Source organism: Panthera leo, chromosome A3 (assembly GCF_018350215.1).
Source record: "Panthera leo isolate Ple1 chromosome A3, P.leo_Ple1_pat1.1, whole genome shotgun sequence".
In the NCBI taxonomy this organism is placed as follows: Eukaryota; Metazoa; Chordata; class Mammalia; order Carnivora; family Felidae; genus Panthera; species Panthera leo.
The window spans coordinates 73,770,877-73,787,915 of NC_056681.1; the positions used below are offsets into that span (position 1 = coordinate 73,770,877).

General features: G+C 33.6%; 1 protein-coding gene across 7 annotated transcripts in view; it reads right to left on the reverse strand.

Annotated features, from left to right (window-relative positions):
• Nucleotides 1-211: 211 nt before the first annotated feature.
• The window catches only part of CCDC88A (coiled-coil domain containing 88A), a 141,743-nt gene continuing 124,915 nt past the window's right edge, over nt 212-17,039 (reverse strand). For 2 of the 7 annotated variants that reach the window (XM_042932302.1, XM_042932305.1), the window contains 8 exons: nt 13,835-13,918; nt 12,638-12,841; nt 11,945-12,016; nt 10,678-10,758; nt 8,005-8,273; nt 7,355-7,817; nt 3,770-3,869; nt 212-3,217 (listed from right to left, as the gene is read on the reverse strand). In XM_042932302.1, coding sequence (XP_042788236.1) covers nt 3,805-3,869; nt 7,355-7,817; nt 8,005-8,273; nt 10,678-10,758; nt 11,945-12,016; nt 12,638-12,841; nt 13,835-13,918 — 1,238 coding nt within the window. In that variant the 3' untranslated portion in view covers nt 212-3,217; nt 3,770-3,804. The other 5 variants (XM_042932306.1, XM_042932307.1, XM_042932304.1 and 2 more) reach the window with 4 other exon arrangements.

The following is a 17,039-nucleotide window of genomic DNA, read 5'->3' on the forward strand; positions in this document are numbered from 1 at the left end:
TAAAGTTAACTAAAAAGTAATGAAATGTTTTTAAAAAGACAAATATGATGGTTTGTTACGAACTGGATTTCTGTGGCTGATAATAGGTATTGTCAAGTAAAAATCACTGCCATTCAACTCCAAATCCCTTAGTAGCATTACTTTTAAAGGAAATGTTACAGCTTTTGTATTATTTGATTTGGTATTTAATAACAGTTGTAAGTACAATGGCAAACATTGAAAGAGAACCCTTAGAAATGAAAAAGACAATTTAAAATCAGGTTTTGTTAAAGGGTGCTGTTATAAGTGCAACTTTATCCATAAGCATTCCTTTTAAGGCATTTTCATTGTTGTCCCAATATCTCAACATGTACATCAAGGTTTATATCACAAAATGGGCTCCTTTTGTATTACTCATTCAAGGCTTAAAGAAAAAATACATCTCAGGACTAAGTGAAGCAGAAAAGAAAAACACAAAAATTCACTTTTCTCATAAAAAGTCACTTAAAACACAAAGTCATTTAGCATACATTATTACTCCTCATTGTAATTCCAGATTTGGTACAGTATCTTTTTCACTTCCTGACATAAACTGTTAAGACAGTGCAGGCTCTAATACTTCATTTGTGAGGTGGCTGCAATTCTGTAATATGCACAGTGATTTTTTAATAGGCTCTTACCATGCCTTGCATGAAAGGTGCTACATACAAACCTGTTACGTGAACTCTTTGGTAACCACCAGTTCAAAACGTGGACCAAACATTTCCACATGGCCAGATCTGAAGCACTTTATTGGAGCTCTTTGCCGAAGCTATTACCCTGTATATTATTTTTTCAGTTTCCTAAGGGGTTAGGTGTTGATTTAGAAGACAGCCAGATAAAAACATGTCAGGCCCCATTAAGTTTCTAGGTGGCCAAACATTTTGTTTGGTAGAAGCAGTTTAAGGGAAAAGAGTGACCTCCTTCTAAGTTTGCTTCTGAATCTTTTGGAGAAAGTAAAGTATTCATGAGGTTATTATCTAGTCCTTTCTTGAAATGGTATGAAAAAGGTTATGAATATAATTGAGAATATTCCTACTTTTGCAGTCTTAAGTATTTCCTTGGTTGTCTCTAACTGCACTTTCTCAGGGTCAGCATACTGAGTCTCTCAGTACTATATAGGCTGTCCCTAAGCATTTTCTGCATGAAGCAATAATGTGCTGCTTAAGTCAACAGGTTCTCTATTTTAGGACATTAGTGTTCTGGAGAGGTCAAGCTGTGGTATGATTCATCTCACTGGGCAAACTCCTACTCATTAAATTCCAACTTTTAGTAACTGTCCTGGGATGTGTCCTAGTTGTGCAAATTAGATGCTAGTTAATATAAATCTAAGTTACCCACTTACTGTATTTAGCTAAAACATAACTTCTATATTTACTTTCAATTTATCCACCTAAAAATGAATTTACATTTTTTACATGCAAGTATCTCTAGACTGCCATGATGCCCATTATCAATTTGATACTTGAATCTAGGGAGTCACAATGGAGAAAGATATTTCAAAGTCTAGAGAATAAGTTTTAAATATGTCTGTTGTGCAATATTTGTATTTTAGTAAGAATCCTTTGTATTTACATTTACATAGCACCTTTCATCCAAGAGTTTACAGCATTATTTGGCGGCAAAACCTAAGTTAATGGTGGCATTAAGATAAGTCCAAGTTCTCTAAATTCCTTTTTAATTTCTGGTCAACTATACATGCTGTCTTTCTTTTCATTAGTAAGTCTTTCTGAAAGTAGACTATGAACACAATACTGCTACTGGCCTACCAAAAACAGAGAGGGAAAGGGATAGAGAGTGGAAAAGAGAGAGAGAGAGGGAAGGAGAGAATGGGGTGGGGGGGAGAGAACATACACATTTCTCACAGTTACTAGGTTAGTGATGAAACACACAGTTCCTAAACCACACACTATGAATATGGAGTTGTTCCAAAAAGATTTTTTAGAGCTGGTAATGAGAGCCTAAGAAGTACACTGTTAAAATAAAAAAGTCACTATCTTTCTCATTTCAGACCTTTAAGATTATTCTGGTATTTATGTTAAATAATGAATTTGCATTAATAAGTATCAATGCCTTTTTTGATTTCATAAGAAAATAAAACTGTGATATAAAATTGGAGCTACAAAAAAACTGATGTTTCCCTGGGTTAACTAAATCTACTTTTTTTGTGCTTCTTTCAAATGTTTAAGGTAACAAATGCATACAAATATTTCAAAAGTACCAATAACAGTTACCAACTTTAATGCAATATTATAAAGGACAAAAACAGAAAAGTTCTTATTAATATGTGATAACCTTAAAAATAAATGAGTTCCTGGCAAAATGCAGATCATAGTAAATTATTTACATTTTTTTTTGCCATAAGAAAACTTCTTAAGCAATAGTCAGCTCTCATGTTAAAAAAACAGACACACATATATAACCCAATACTAAAGAAGGGAAATGAATTAAAACACAACAGTTTTATCTTGGGAATGCAATTTGCTGGAAAACCACCTTACTAAAAAAGTTTCAGAAAAACACTCTCTTTAATTACCTTGGATTGTGAATGCTTAGTGTTGCTTAATGAGGAATATGGAAATATTAATATTACTGTAAATTTTTTATAACTCCTATTTTTCAGATTTATCTTATAAACTGAATTTCTTTTGCAGTGCATCAAAATAATTAGTTAAAAAAAAAAAGAATACCAACACATGCAGTCTGCTAACCAAATAAGGCTCTGACATGCCAAAACAATGTTCTCTGTATCTTGATATATAGTACATTCCACAACATACAGCATTTTAGATTTACACAACTAAATATAAATGGCTAGATTCTGGCTAATACTTAGCAGAAGCATTAAGCAAACATGGATAAATTCATAAACAAATGACGAAAGAAGTAGATTGTTCTTGGAGTACTTCTTGAAACCTTAAAACACTTGGTCCTTAGAGAGAGAACATCCTTTATTCAGTAGATCTTAACAATACAATGTATAGTAAGTCCTAAAACCTTCTAAAAATTTTGGCAGTTGACTCCAGTAGTGCTCCTTGATTCAAGGAAGGAATGAAGGTTTTGTATTTCTTGCCTGCTCTAGTCACGAAGGATTGTTTAAAGTCTCCTTAAAGATTTTTAAAATGATTCCTATAGTTGGGTGTCTTGTTACTTCAGAAATAAAGGCTTCACACTGAGAAACTGAAGGACACTTTTCTCTCTGTATTTAGTTGGAAGGTAGAAAGAAGAAAGAAAATGTAAGAAAAGCTTGAAGATAAGAGAGATATAAAATACAGAGCAGCCACTATACGAACAACATGCACCAGATAGGTCTTCTATAGGAATGAGAGAGTGACAGAAAGAGACGATTTTTCTTTGAGTGGCTCTTTACAGAAAAGGTACGTAATTTACTGTTTATTCTCAATTATCAAGAACATTGTGGGGGGTAGGGGGGGAGTGGATTCCTATAAAAGAAAAAAAGAACAACTTCAAATTAAAAAAGGAATTCCGAAAACATTTACTAGTAAAATTAAATTTAAATTAAGAAAAAAAATAAAAATAATTTTTAAAGGTTTGTTTCCTGCACTGATAGGCAAAAGCTTACATCAATCAATAAATCTTCCTCAACTAGTAAGTAGGACAGAAAGTCGTGAATTAAGCAAGCAATATTTACATCTGTTAATGCAATGTGCACTTGTTCTTGTACGTAACACGGTTAGTTTGTATAAATGAGACAGACTAATCTCATTTACATTGTAAGGAAGAAACTCACCACTTGGCCCACATGTCATGTAGTGGGTAATAGAATTAGGAGCTTTGTTGCTCCCTAGACCTGCTTTTTGAATTTCTGCTTTCTTGTACTTTGTCCACATCTGCAGGAGAAAAGCATTTCATGTTATTTAATCAAAGGTTAAACATAATATAATTCATGAAGATAAGAAACTAATGAGCTCTTGTTGAGTAGGGCAAGAAGAAAGAATCTAACTGGGAAATTTATTAATATTATAGACATCTTATTACATAAAGACTGATTGTTATAGTTTAAAAGCCAGAAATAATATACTTGTGTCCTCTTACTATGTTTATTCACTAAATAGTCACAAATAGTTTTAAAGTAAAAAATAATCTTGCATGCAGCCACAGAGACATCCACAATGAAGTATTTATTTACTGAGAAAACCAGGTCTTAAGGCAAATTTTATAGGCAAATAATATACCTACTTTCACTGTTACAGCTAAAGTTGTTTTGGTCAAAGGGAACCCATACCTAACAATGTCAGTTTACAATGTCAGACAAATAATAAGGGTATAATTTCTAGAAACCCAGGCCAGGAATGTGAATGCTATGCAGTTTCATCTAAAATCAGGGTAGTGAATCTCCAAATAGTTTTCCAAATAACCCTTTATGAATCATAAGATATTTATGGAGATGTCTTAGAGGAAGAAAGTACTGCTGCTCAACTGGGTCAGAGTTGCTTCATTTTTATCTTAAAAAAAAAATTAAAAAGTTACAATATTGGTGCTTCTTTGTAAGACTCATAGCAAGTAGTATGTTGATTTCTTACAGTATGGGAAATGCTGGCTGAATAAGATTTCTAAGGTTCTTCCCATGCTAAAATTTTGATTCCAAGCGCTATGCTAGTGTTTTGAAAAAATTTTAAGCCTCCACAACTGGTGGTAGTCTCTAGAGGAAGTGTAGCCTGTATTCTCAAAATCCTCAAGACCTATGGACATGGTATGGATCTGTCTTACAGTACAATGTATATGTTCCTTTTGAAAACATGTTATAATATAAATTATAAACTATAGCCATTTATTTGTATTGGAAATACTTTTTCTGGTAAGTCTAATTTTGTAAAATAATCACAATTTTATGATACAACAATTTCTGTATTTTGCATAAATAAATTTAATATTTCAAATTTAAAGTGCATGGCCAGATATATAATATCTAAAGAGTTGAAATGGTGATGAAATAATTCTTCGCTCAAAGTGGAAAAGTAGTAACACTAATTATTCCATTTTAATCTATTTGGCTCCAATCTAATCTCACTTATATTTACCATTAAGTTTTATTATGTTATTAATAGGTTATAAAAAAGAGATGCCAAAAACATTTTTAATGTTAGGACTGACTGTGAAACAACCAGCAATAGAACAGACGGATGTATTCATGGAAAAAGTATATAAGGTGATAGTAAAAAATATGAAAATTTTCTGATTGGAGAGGGCCTACTCCCCACAATGACCTTTTATAAGTACAAGAGAATGGTTTAATTTACAAAGGATACAAATTTCATTATGCAAAGATTCTTTACAGATTCTATTTCCACGGCCCAATTAATAACCATAATAATTTAATATAACAACATGTATGAAATAGTAATCCCCCTCACCCCCATTTAGAAAGTTACATTTCAAAGCATTTCTTCCAGATGCCAGGCTGAGTTATTAGCAGTAATATTTAGGCTGAATCAAAATGTCAAAAACATTCCAGAGAAAGAGCTAAAGGTATACTTCTCTCCAGGAGTAAGTGAATCAAGTACGTGTTTTGTTTTGTTTTGTAAAATTCTGGGAGTTAGAGATTCAAGTTTAGCTTATTTTACTTTAAAAGTGTTTTGACCACAGCAAGATAATTTTAAAGTTTATTGACACTTAAGTCAGAATTATGAAATATTTTATCTTATATGGTTATTTTTTTAGCTAAAAGTTTATATTTATTTTTAGTTCTAAAATTTGTTCCACTAAAAACACACTTGTTTATTTAAATAGTTACAAATTCTAACATTAATTTTATTTTAGCACAATGTACTCTTTTAAGAAATTATTTTAAGGACAGACACGTAATTTAATAGATTATAGAAGCAACAATCTTTACTACTTTGTAAACTTGCTATCCTTTTTGAACAGAAGTAAAAATGCAAATTTTCACCACACTGAGTATTATTTATTTCTCTTTTACCCTATAAAAAAAGAACTGGCAAAACTAATATATTAATTGATTCCAATTTAAAAAGTCATCTTGAAGGAAAGATGGTCCTTGAGCTCTTACACTTAACAAATGAAGGAAAGTGAAGAGAAGAAACAGAATTAATACAAATGCTCCTAGTCACTGTGTAAGTAACAGGTAAATTTGATGGGGTTTTTAAAGAATTACACTCAATTTATGAGTAACAACAATGTTCTAAATCTGAACAAGTTTATAAATATAGGCAGTAGTTAACATTTGCTACAAAAGTGTTAAGGGAGTGACTATTTCTTTGAAAATAAAACAGGAGGACAGAAGACATAGTTAAATGGCAAAAGAAAATGACATCTTTTTACGTATTTTCCTTAATGCTGTACATGTGCAATGTGAAGTGCACATTTGGGGGGGAGAAGGAGTGAAAAGAACAGCGAGGGAAGAGGAGCAAAGAGGAGGGAAGGAGAAAATGAACATTCCTTTTTGGGAGTAACAAAGTAAATATGACTTGGAAATGCCTTCTTGGTAATTATAGCATGCAACTATTTTAATATGCTTCCAAGGTATCAAAGTAACAATCTCTTATCGGGTGACAAGAAATGAGAAAGAGGAGCATGTATTGTTAAGGATTTTAAAGTCATGCAAAATTGTACAATGTAATTAATATTTCATGCAGGCTTTGGTGTGGTTACACATTCATATTTATATACATGCCGCCATGTACAAATGAACACTATGCCACAATTTAAAAATAAAAATATAAGCCTAGCCAAATGATACTTTTCAACAGCAGCTCTTCAAATCAGATTAGAGAAGCACAGTGCATATCAAGTAACATCAGTATTATATTGTGCAGTTTTGATCATACACAACCATATTCATACCAAACAGTCTGATTATCCTCAGAAACCAACAATGCAGATTCTGTGTCATCAGGATAGAGGCATGCAGTAGTGATAAGATTATTGCTATCTGCAGAAGACTGTGGGTTACTGTTACTAGGGTTCTGATTATCAGAAAACTGTTCATTATCTTTCTTTGCAGCTTTATTCAAAATGGCAGAAGCCTGGTCAGTTACTCTGGCGATTGGCCTGGGAGGTAACCCACTTATGTTACTAACTAGTTCTGTATTCAGGGATAAAAATGGCTGAGATGGATTAGCCATAGTAAATGACTCTACGCTATCTTTAGCTGATATTCCAAATGCATCATTAGACATATTAATAATGGCAAAGGTTTCGTTTAGAAAATGTGACTTTTCTGTTCTTGAGTTTCTAGCCTGGGCATATAGCGACTTGGGCTTATCTGGAGCTGAATTGTTTTGTGCATGAGAACCCACAGCATGGGTTGGGCTGTGAGGTGCATGAGAGGACCACTGGAGTAAATGGTACTCACGAGATGCTGCAGTGATGTTGCTATCAGCAGTAGCTGGTGGAGAATCAACTGATATAGGTAGTCTACTGTCCTTGGTCAGAAAATCATGGATGCTTGTCCTTCGAGTAGTTCCTTCAGCAGTAGAGATCACACTGCTTGCACGAGGTAAAGTGGCATAAGGATTACTATCTTTTGATTGTCGTGACAGAGAAGTTTCTTTCACTAACTTTATCTTTCCTTGAGTGCCTAAGGTAGGTTTTCCTGGAGAGCTAATGAAGTAGGCATCTTCAGTCTTTCGAGGACTGGGTCTCATAAATTGTTCAGGCTTACTTGTCCGTCTATCACAGAAGTCTCCTGGGGTTTTTCCACTTACTGACCTGGCCAGACCACAGCTAACTGGTTTGTTTTTTCCCAAAAAGTCAGAAGAGACAGACAAACTTTTCATTACTTCATCTAAAAGATTCTCTTGACTTGAGGACTTTATCTGTTAAAAAAGATACCACAGCAGATTAGTGAATGCAGCCAAGCTTTTACTTTCCTGATGTATTACACTGTGTGATATAAAATTGCTAGTATCTCTTTATAAACATGTCTTGATAGAAGCTCTATAGTTCAAAGAATTTTAACTTGTAGTGTCCATCTAAATGAATGTTACCATAGACAAAACTAACCTGTATTGAGGTAAGCTTGTTGCTTTCTTCCAAAAACTGTTGTAGAGTAACAACTTCACTTCCAGGAGAACCAGTTTTGATCTTGTGATGTGCTCGACTCTCTAACGTTTCAGGCATTTTGTGCTGGAGCATTGGACTTGATCTGGTCTGTCTTTTCAAGTACTGGATTGGACTGCTACCACTGCTGGACCAAGCTTCATGATCATGAAGCAGGCTAAATTCTCCACTGCTGTGGCTTTGTGGCCTGCTTTGGATATTAACTGCACCTGCTTTTGGAGTAAATGCTGTGTTAAGAGTTTGGTAACAGAAATGAGATTAAAACTATGTAAGTAATAACATTTGTGGACTGGATTCTTATGAATAGCTAAACTGACTTTCAAATTTCATTTAGATATGCTTACTAAACTGTGTTCATCTTTCAACAGTCTAACACTGTCTACCACAGTCTCTTTATTTTGTTAAATTGACAGACAGCAGTTCCACAAGGACAAATACTTGCTTTTACCACTACACCCAGAGCCAAACATATGATGCAGGCACTCATTACATTTGATGAGTAAGTGAATAAAAAAATAATAGATTTTTTCATTTTTATTAAAAAAAAATTTTTTTTAATGCTTATTTATTTTTGAGAAAGAGCGCGAGCAGAGGAGGGGCAGAGAGAGTCACAGAGTCCAAAGCAGGCTCCAGGCTCCGGCCTGTCAGCACAAGCCCAACATGGGGCTCGAACCCACAAACCATGAAATCATGACCTGAGCTGAAGATGGATGCCCAACTGACCAAGCCACCCAGGTGCCCCAATAATACATTTTAAAAACTCAATTCAAGTCACTGTAAAACACCTCACAAGTTAGAACAAAACAGGATGATATGATTTTTAAATTACATCAAAATGTTAAAACCAGAATAAAAATTCAGAGGTTAAAAATTCGAATTCCTTGCCTATGAAATCTTCATTCTTTACTTGAAGCTTCCTCATTCATCCTAAATGAATAACCTTAAATAAATTTTTTTTAATTGAAACAGCAGGCATATATAAAGGAAAATCAATGGAGATATGATATAGTTACTTAGCAAATTCCAGTAAAAATATAAAGTCAAATATGTTTTATTTTATTCTTTAATGTCTGAATCATCTGATTGTTCCTGCTTTACACTGTTGGTATGGTGGCTATGTAGTCTTAAAAAACTCAACTGAGGGGTACCTGGGTGACTCAGTTTAGCATCCAACTTTGGCTTGGGTCATGATCTTATGGTCTGTGGGTTCGAGTCCCGCCTCTGGCTCTGTGCTAACTGCTCAGAGCCTGGAGCCTGCAGCAGATTCTGTCTCTCCCTCTATCTCTCCCCCTCCCCAACTCATGCCCGTGCTCACTCTCTCTCTCAAAAATAAAAAAAAAAAAAAAAAAAAAAAAAAAGGCTCAACTGAGGTTAAGCAACTGTATAGAATGCAAATTACTAGTTCTGGAAAAAAACCTCCCTAATGTTTATGTTATTCCTTGGATTCTAAATGACAGCAAACTGTATAGATATAATATCAAGATGGACAACACAACTAATAATACAAAGTAAAGTGGGTCACGAAAGAATTTGGCTCAAGTTATGTAACATTTTACAAAAAAAAAGATTTCCTTGAATTTTCAAATCAGAAAAGAAATACTTCAGTTTTCAGACTGTATTCTTCTACTAGATATAAGATATATGATTATAAAAATGAAAAGATAATCCCTTCTTGAGATCATATTTTTCAGACCACTACAACAGAGTCATAGCATTAACGATAAAATTACAACTGAGACAAAATGATTTTATAATACAAAAAGCAGGGGCGCCTAGGTGGCTCAGTTGGTTAAAAGCATCCGACTTTGGCTCAGGTCATGATCTCATGGATGGAGCCTACTTCTCCGTCTCTGCTTCTCCCCCTCTCCCACTCATGCTCTCTCTCTCTCAAAAATATAAATAAACATTAAAAAATTTATAATACAAAAAGCAACAGAACACATGCACTCATTATAATGGGACAATTCTGGACTGTAGAGAAAACTTTAACCAACTTTTATAATCAATTAAACAATTCCAGAATCTGAGTAGGCAGTATACCTTTAAGGAAAAAAGTATTAGTCAAAGCCTCTAGACATTTACATAAAACCTCACCTTGGAATGCATATTAAAAAATTAATTTAAAAAATCTTGCATTCTTTATAGAAGCTATGTGCATCCATCTGGGTCTTGTTCTACACACACACATTTGTTTTCTTAAATTAAAAAAAATTATTTCCCCCTATTTCATGAATAAATAAAGCTGAAAGTATTTCTAAAGCACCTTCTATAGAGTTCAATGTACATGCATCATGAGAAAATTAAGGACAACCATTTTCATGACGAAGACAAAACATAAGAAAAGTAAGGACCTACAGATATTTTTGAAGTTAAAGATGCCATAAAAACATTTTATCTGTGAAGATGAAAAATGGAAACCAAAATAACTGCTCCTGTTTTTACATTTATATACATGGTATACAATGTATCACAATGCTAAGTATAAAATGTTCTAAGGAACTATGTTCCAAACATAGATGATTTGGATTTCATACTTTACCCCAGAAACTTCATCGATCTTCTATTATAAAATCTGGAAATGGATGGACAATATTAGTAAATTTACCTACAGCGTACCTTTGACTTCATGGAGTGAAGCATTATTATTACTATTGCTAGTGGATGTTCTGCTACTATCAAGGCTGGCTGGTCTTGAAGCTAAATGAAAAAATCAGGAGACAGTGTGATAAACTTCCAGCTAATGACATTGAACTTTACATTCTGATCACAGAATGCTTTGAGGAAGCAATCATGCATACTTTCACAGGCTAAGCATGCCCACAGAATTGAATCTTACAGATTAGAGAAGAAAGGCATTTACAGATAGCTCAGTTAGACACTTTCGAATAAGACATTTCTGAAACACTGAGATTCAAAGAAAAGAAAAGAAAATATATATTTAGATTTGGAAATGTTTTCTAGATGGATACCAGAACTGTTTGAATAGGGTGACACGCAAAAAAAAAAAAAAAAGTGCTAATGATTAGGTCACTTACAACAGATCAGAAAAGGAACCCTGTACACTGCAGAAATACCATGAACAGGAGGAACATGAGCATCTGCAGTTGATGTCCTGTATTCCTACCCGCACAAGGGAAAACAACTGCACAGTTAACACAACCCTACCCTGTTTCTTAAAATCTTGCTTACATATGAAATCCCCTGAACATGTTATCCATTTATTATTAATAATTTATTTTGGCAAGATATGACTTTGCAGATCTCTCCAGAAACTTAACAATATGATATACTCAACACTGCAGAAAATGTGGTTTCAGAAGAGTTCATCCCTTTACCTAAGTATTTTTAAAACCAATAGTAAAATGTGTTTCTCATAACTTTAACCTTATAGCATAATGGCAACAAAATTACATTTAAGGGGCCCCTGGGTGGCTCAGTCGGTTAAGCATCCGACTTCGGCTCAGGTCATGATCTCGAGGTCCGTGAGTTCGAGCCCCACATCAGGCTCTGTGCTGACAGCTCAGAGCCTGTTGCAGATTCTGTGTCTCCCTCTCTCTCTGACCCTCCCCCGTTCATGCTGTCTCTCCCTGTCTCAAAAATAAATAAACGTTAAAAAAAAATAAAAAAAAATTACATTTAAGCATTGTGCAGGTATATTTTATAAATGACCTTGACCAAAACAGAGACTACCTAGATGAAGCAACAACCTCCAAAGGGGCAAAAGGGAGTATTAGGTTTTGAAGAAATGGCAGAAGAAGCTATGAGATGCAGATTAGAGAACACATGCTTGCCGGCAACGCAACATTCACCAAATTGATGCGAAAGTCTTAGCATTCCCATTCTGTATGTAACATGTGCTCTCTAAATAAAGTTCGTATCTTACCATGAACTCTTGATCCCGTACTAGAATCATCACTAATACCTTGTGGACTTATGTCTTCAAAGGATGTAGTATCTACATAAAATAACAAAATGGATATAAAAATATTTTTAAACAAACAAAAAAAAACCCTTATAAAATTTCCCTTATGCAGTTATGGATACTGTTTTTCAAGCACCTATAATACATCTTGATTTAACATATTTCATAGACTCAACCAGAAACTGGAACTAGGAATAAGAACAGAATGGCTGTGATGAAAGTTGACTCGCTTAGGGAAAACACCAGTAGCAGTGAAACAATCTCCCCAAGGACCCTGCAAAGCAAATCAAGAGCCTGGGCTGTTCTACGTGGTTCTCTCTGTTTAAAGTTTTAGTGTTTTTAGTTGTTTTTTTGTGTTTGTTTTTAAGCTCCTACCATCACTTTTTCCCTTTCTCACTTTTTACATGGTTTACTTTTCCTTTCCTTGTTAGTTCACAAGCTGTTTATTATGAAAGGCCTAGGAAAGATTTTAATTATTTGTAAGATGTTTTAAATTTTTGAAATGAAGTGAAATTGAAAATTCTTTCAAATTAAATCGATTGTTTTGATAATTATTTCAGGTTGTTGCTGTCAAAAAAGTACACATGGGAAAGTCAAATTAAAATTCCTGTTGCCAACAGTTACACCACAGTGCAAAGAGCAGACGGCCTATACCTTTATTATTAACCAACTGCTTGGATCTGAAGCCTGTAGAAGAGTTGACAGTTGAAAAGTTGATGGCTGTAGTAGAGAAGGCCATAGCTCCCAATTCTTTTCTCCTTTTACCCGTTGAAATATCATCAGGAACCTCCAAATTCTCAGTACTACCTGTCCACTGTCCTCCTGCTAGGACCATGGACTGCACCAGGTCATTCATGGCTGGGATGCAAATGAAAGCAAATGAATCAGCATGGTTAATGTATCTGCTTTTATTCCTATCTTGTATTACAAATGATCTGGTTTTTGTCTATGGATTAATGCAAGTGAACATCGAAAACTATAACCACAAGGTCATTCAAATTATGACATGCATTCAGCTGAATGAAATGAGTAGGCCAAAGGCTGATAAATTTCAGTCAATATTTTTATCCCACCTCCACCCCCTTTAAAGATAGGAAAAGGAATTTTACTCTGTACAACTGCCATGCTTTTGCGCAGTGATGTGCAAATATAATTAGAAGCCTTCATAATGTGGTTTTGTGATGACAGAAATGGAATGAATAAAGGTAAGATGGAGAGCAGTTCTTATACAGCATCATTATTGAAAATGACAAAGAGTCCTTGGTCAGAGCAGGTTACTGAAGAAATCATTCATTTTGTGAATCAAATAAGTATACCATTCAATAAAAACCTGAAAGAAATGATATCCAAAGTGACAGACATTTAATGTGATTATGTAATTACCCATTCTTCTTAAAAAAATAAAACTAGAGTATTAATATATAAAGAATGACAAACGTTTTCAAGGGTTACAGGCCATTTTATTTATTTATTTAATTTACTTCATTAAGAAAATAAAGTCCTAATGCTAAAAGGTTTTGTTATATTTTAAGTAAATTTCTTTGGGAAAAAAATTTCTATGGCATAGAAAATTAAAGTTTTTTTTTTCTGCCAACTTTTAGAAAGGACTGGAAATGTATATTACATGTATGACTAAACGTATGCATGTATATGTACCAGTGAATATACATATAATGCAAATTAAGTGCCAGTTTTGAAAAAAAAATATTCTTCCAGCTCCTTGAATTAGAGGAAGACTGCACTTTTGCAAAATAAAGACAGTTGGCACCGTCCAGAGAAAGGTTAGTGAAAAATTAGTAATGGAAGCCAGTGTGGTCATTTGAAAGAAGCTGAACTGTCATAAAGTCTTACACATGGAACGACGGTAGCAGGCCTTCATTTTGTCTTTATCCTTCGGTCTGTTCCTCAAAAAGGGCAGTCTTTTCAGTGCAACCACTTTAATGTCAGAGCATGAGGAAAAACAGAAACAGAAAAATGAAAGAAAAAAGGGAGAAGAACAGATGGCAGTTAAATGTTGAAATTAAGGACAGAAATGAATGTCTGAGTTTCAGCTATGTATGCTATACTAAAGCTATTACTCTTGTGCTGCTGAGTGATAATGAAATATGAAATATGTACTCTGATACTTTAAAATACTTGGAAAGCACTGAAGACAATGATGAGGAACATATACTTTGAAAGCTTGGGTTGGCTAAAGTCCTACAAATATAGGAACTGTTTAGAATTACTGAAGGAATATTTTTCCTAGTTAAGTTGTAAAGGTGTACCTTTAAAATCAGGGCTATTGGTGGGCCACAGTATACATGATGAAAATACACAGGGCTTTTCAATCCTCGGTCTTTACTTTTTAAATTATAAGACTTTATTTTGGAAAAAAATTACTTAGGAAGATGCACATTCTACAAGAATATTCTAGTAATATCTGTCAACAAAAACTAGGGTGCCCCATCGATGTTTAAAACTTAATCTAAAGAAACTTTAAAAACTTTCATTATTTTCGTAAACCATAACAAAGAAAGTAGGGAATTATTTTTTGGGATAAACTGAATTCTGGTGCATTATTTAGCAGCACCATGAAAATATATATTCTGAGCAAAGTCTTTCAAAAGATGACATGAGCAATTATATTCATTTCATTTTGCAAAAGGTTGGTGAGGGAAAACAGAAAAACTAGCACTAAGTTCTATTAAGTCTAAAGGAAAAGGAGGCACCCTAATGCAAGAAAAAAAATGACAGAAAATATGTATTTATAACATTTTTAGGTATTTTGAAGGGCTTTTTTGGTGAGTTTATTTAAAAAATCAAAGGTAGCACTGTGCAGAAAAGTTCTGTAAGTGAAAATTAGGGTTGTAACTATAGTAGGTGTCATTAGCATAGACATCCAATGTTCACTAGAGTCACTAACATTCTTCAATTATATTTTAATAAGATTTGAAAACAAAAAATTGTTACACCTTTTCAGAACTACAATTTAGGAGTCAGGGCAATGATGTGAATAAAGACCTAGCCTTACAAGGCCTTAATAATGATGATCCTTCTCAGGGTTTGTCGTCATCTTGTAAATAATCAAAGTTCTTCCAACAAACTGACAAGTGTCATCCATTAAGGAGAATGCAATGGACATACAGTTTTTTTTAACTTAGTTAACAATCATGATTCATTTAAGCTTTTAATTTGACCTATTTCTTTTCTATCTTGGTAAACACAGCTGTTTTTAATGATTTAAAAAAGAAATGAACTGAAAACAATGTAAAAATGGACACTTAGCTAAAACAAAGCTGAATGGTTGCAACATGCACATGTTGTCTTATTTAGATACTGCTGTTTCAACTGTTTTCCAAAGACTGCTTTACTGACAGACACTCTTCCAAAAACAGACAGGATAAAAGGAGTTTTAAATTTGCCAATGGTGGAATGTGATCCTTCTTGTGTCAACTAGTTTGTAGATATACAATGTTCTTTTTCCAACATACTAAAATTAAGGGAACATTAACATTGCTGGGTTTTGTGTTTATTTAAAAAATTCTAAAACTGAACAAATGCAAGAAAGGACAGTATTACTGCCTTCTGATCCTTATTCTGGATGTTTCAATTCTGGATCCAATTCTGGATCCTTATTCTGGATGCAGGAATGTCAGATTTATATTTAAAACAGGCAAGAAGACCTCAAAGAAAGACTGTCATGCCTTTCTTGTGTACATTATCCTATCTGAATGGAAACATCTTTTCTTAGGGCACCTGGCCTGCCTCAGTCCGTAGAGCAGGCAACTCCTAATCTCAGGGTTATGAATTCAAGCCCCATGTTGGGCATAGAGCTTACTTAAAAAAAAAAAAAAAAAAAAAAAAAAATCAATCCTTTATGAAATATCTTTCTTTAATTGGAAAAAAATATTAGACCTATTTCCATTTCTCATTTAATAAGATGTCAGATAGTTTATATCTAAAGGTAGCAGTTAAAACTGAATTATCTGGCATCTTTTTAAGGTAAACCTGATGATCTCTCCATAAGAATGCTCAGAGATTTCATGTAGATTTGGCTGATAAGACTAGATTAAAAACAAAACAAAACAAAACAAAAATACCACCACCCAGGTTATGATAATCTTATGTGGGATTTAATAACAAGAATTTAACAACCTTCTTGAGACTAACACACACACACATATGTATGTATGCATGAATACTTATGGATTCTAGTTTTTAGGGTGGTATAAGTTGTATTCTGAAATATACCTTATAATACCTAATCTATACCCTAAAATACTGTCTTTTCAGAGATAATTCCTCTCAGGACAAAACACTATAGTTTTTTGAGTGTTTTGAGAGTTGCAATAAAGAGAGACTATCCCTGGGGGAAGAAGAAGCAGTTTTTGCCTATTTACTTCAGAAGAATGGCAGTGAGATTATATATATAAATATACCTACATTTAATATAGATATACATATACACACACACACATAAATATATATTTTTTAATTTAGTGACTCTGGTGATAGTATGAGTGGATTCAAAGTTGTCTTGTTTACATATTCTCTAAGAACATTGTTAGGAGTCAGCCTGTTGGACACCTTCAAAGGGCCTAGCACTGAAAAGACGTTCTTTTATTCTTTTCTCTTTCTCTCAAAATATACTTCTTTAGGTTCTTACTTTGTTCTTAGTTAAGCACACTAGTAATAAAATAAAAAGATCATAAATTGTATAGGGCATGTTATGATGTAATACTTCTGTATCTGTAATTTAAAAATTATGTTTATATACCAGTTTATAAATTTTATACACAAACTTATATCTCCACATCTATTTTAATTGATCCTTAATTAACCAAGCAATTGCTCAATTTTTATAACCTTCAATTACCTCTAAATCACTGAATAACATTCTCTTCAAATTCATATCTAGTTTTCTTTGCTTCTCCCCAATGTAGCTTCACTCCAATTCGACACCAAAGTATGTGAATAGAACCCCATTATAAAATGTCTTATTATAAAATGTCTTATTATTCTATTTCATTACAAATAAGCTCATAAATGATGAGCTCAAGATGAGCTCAAAAAT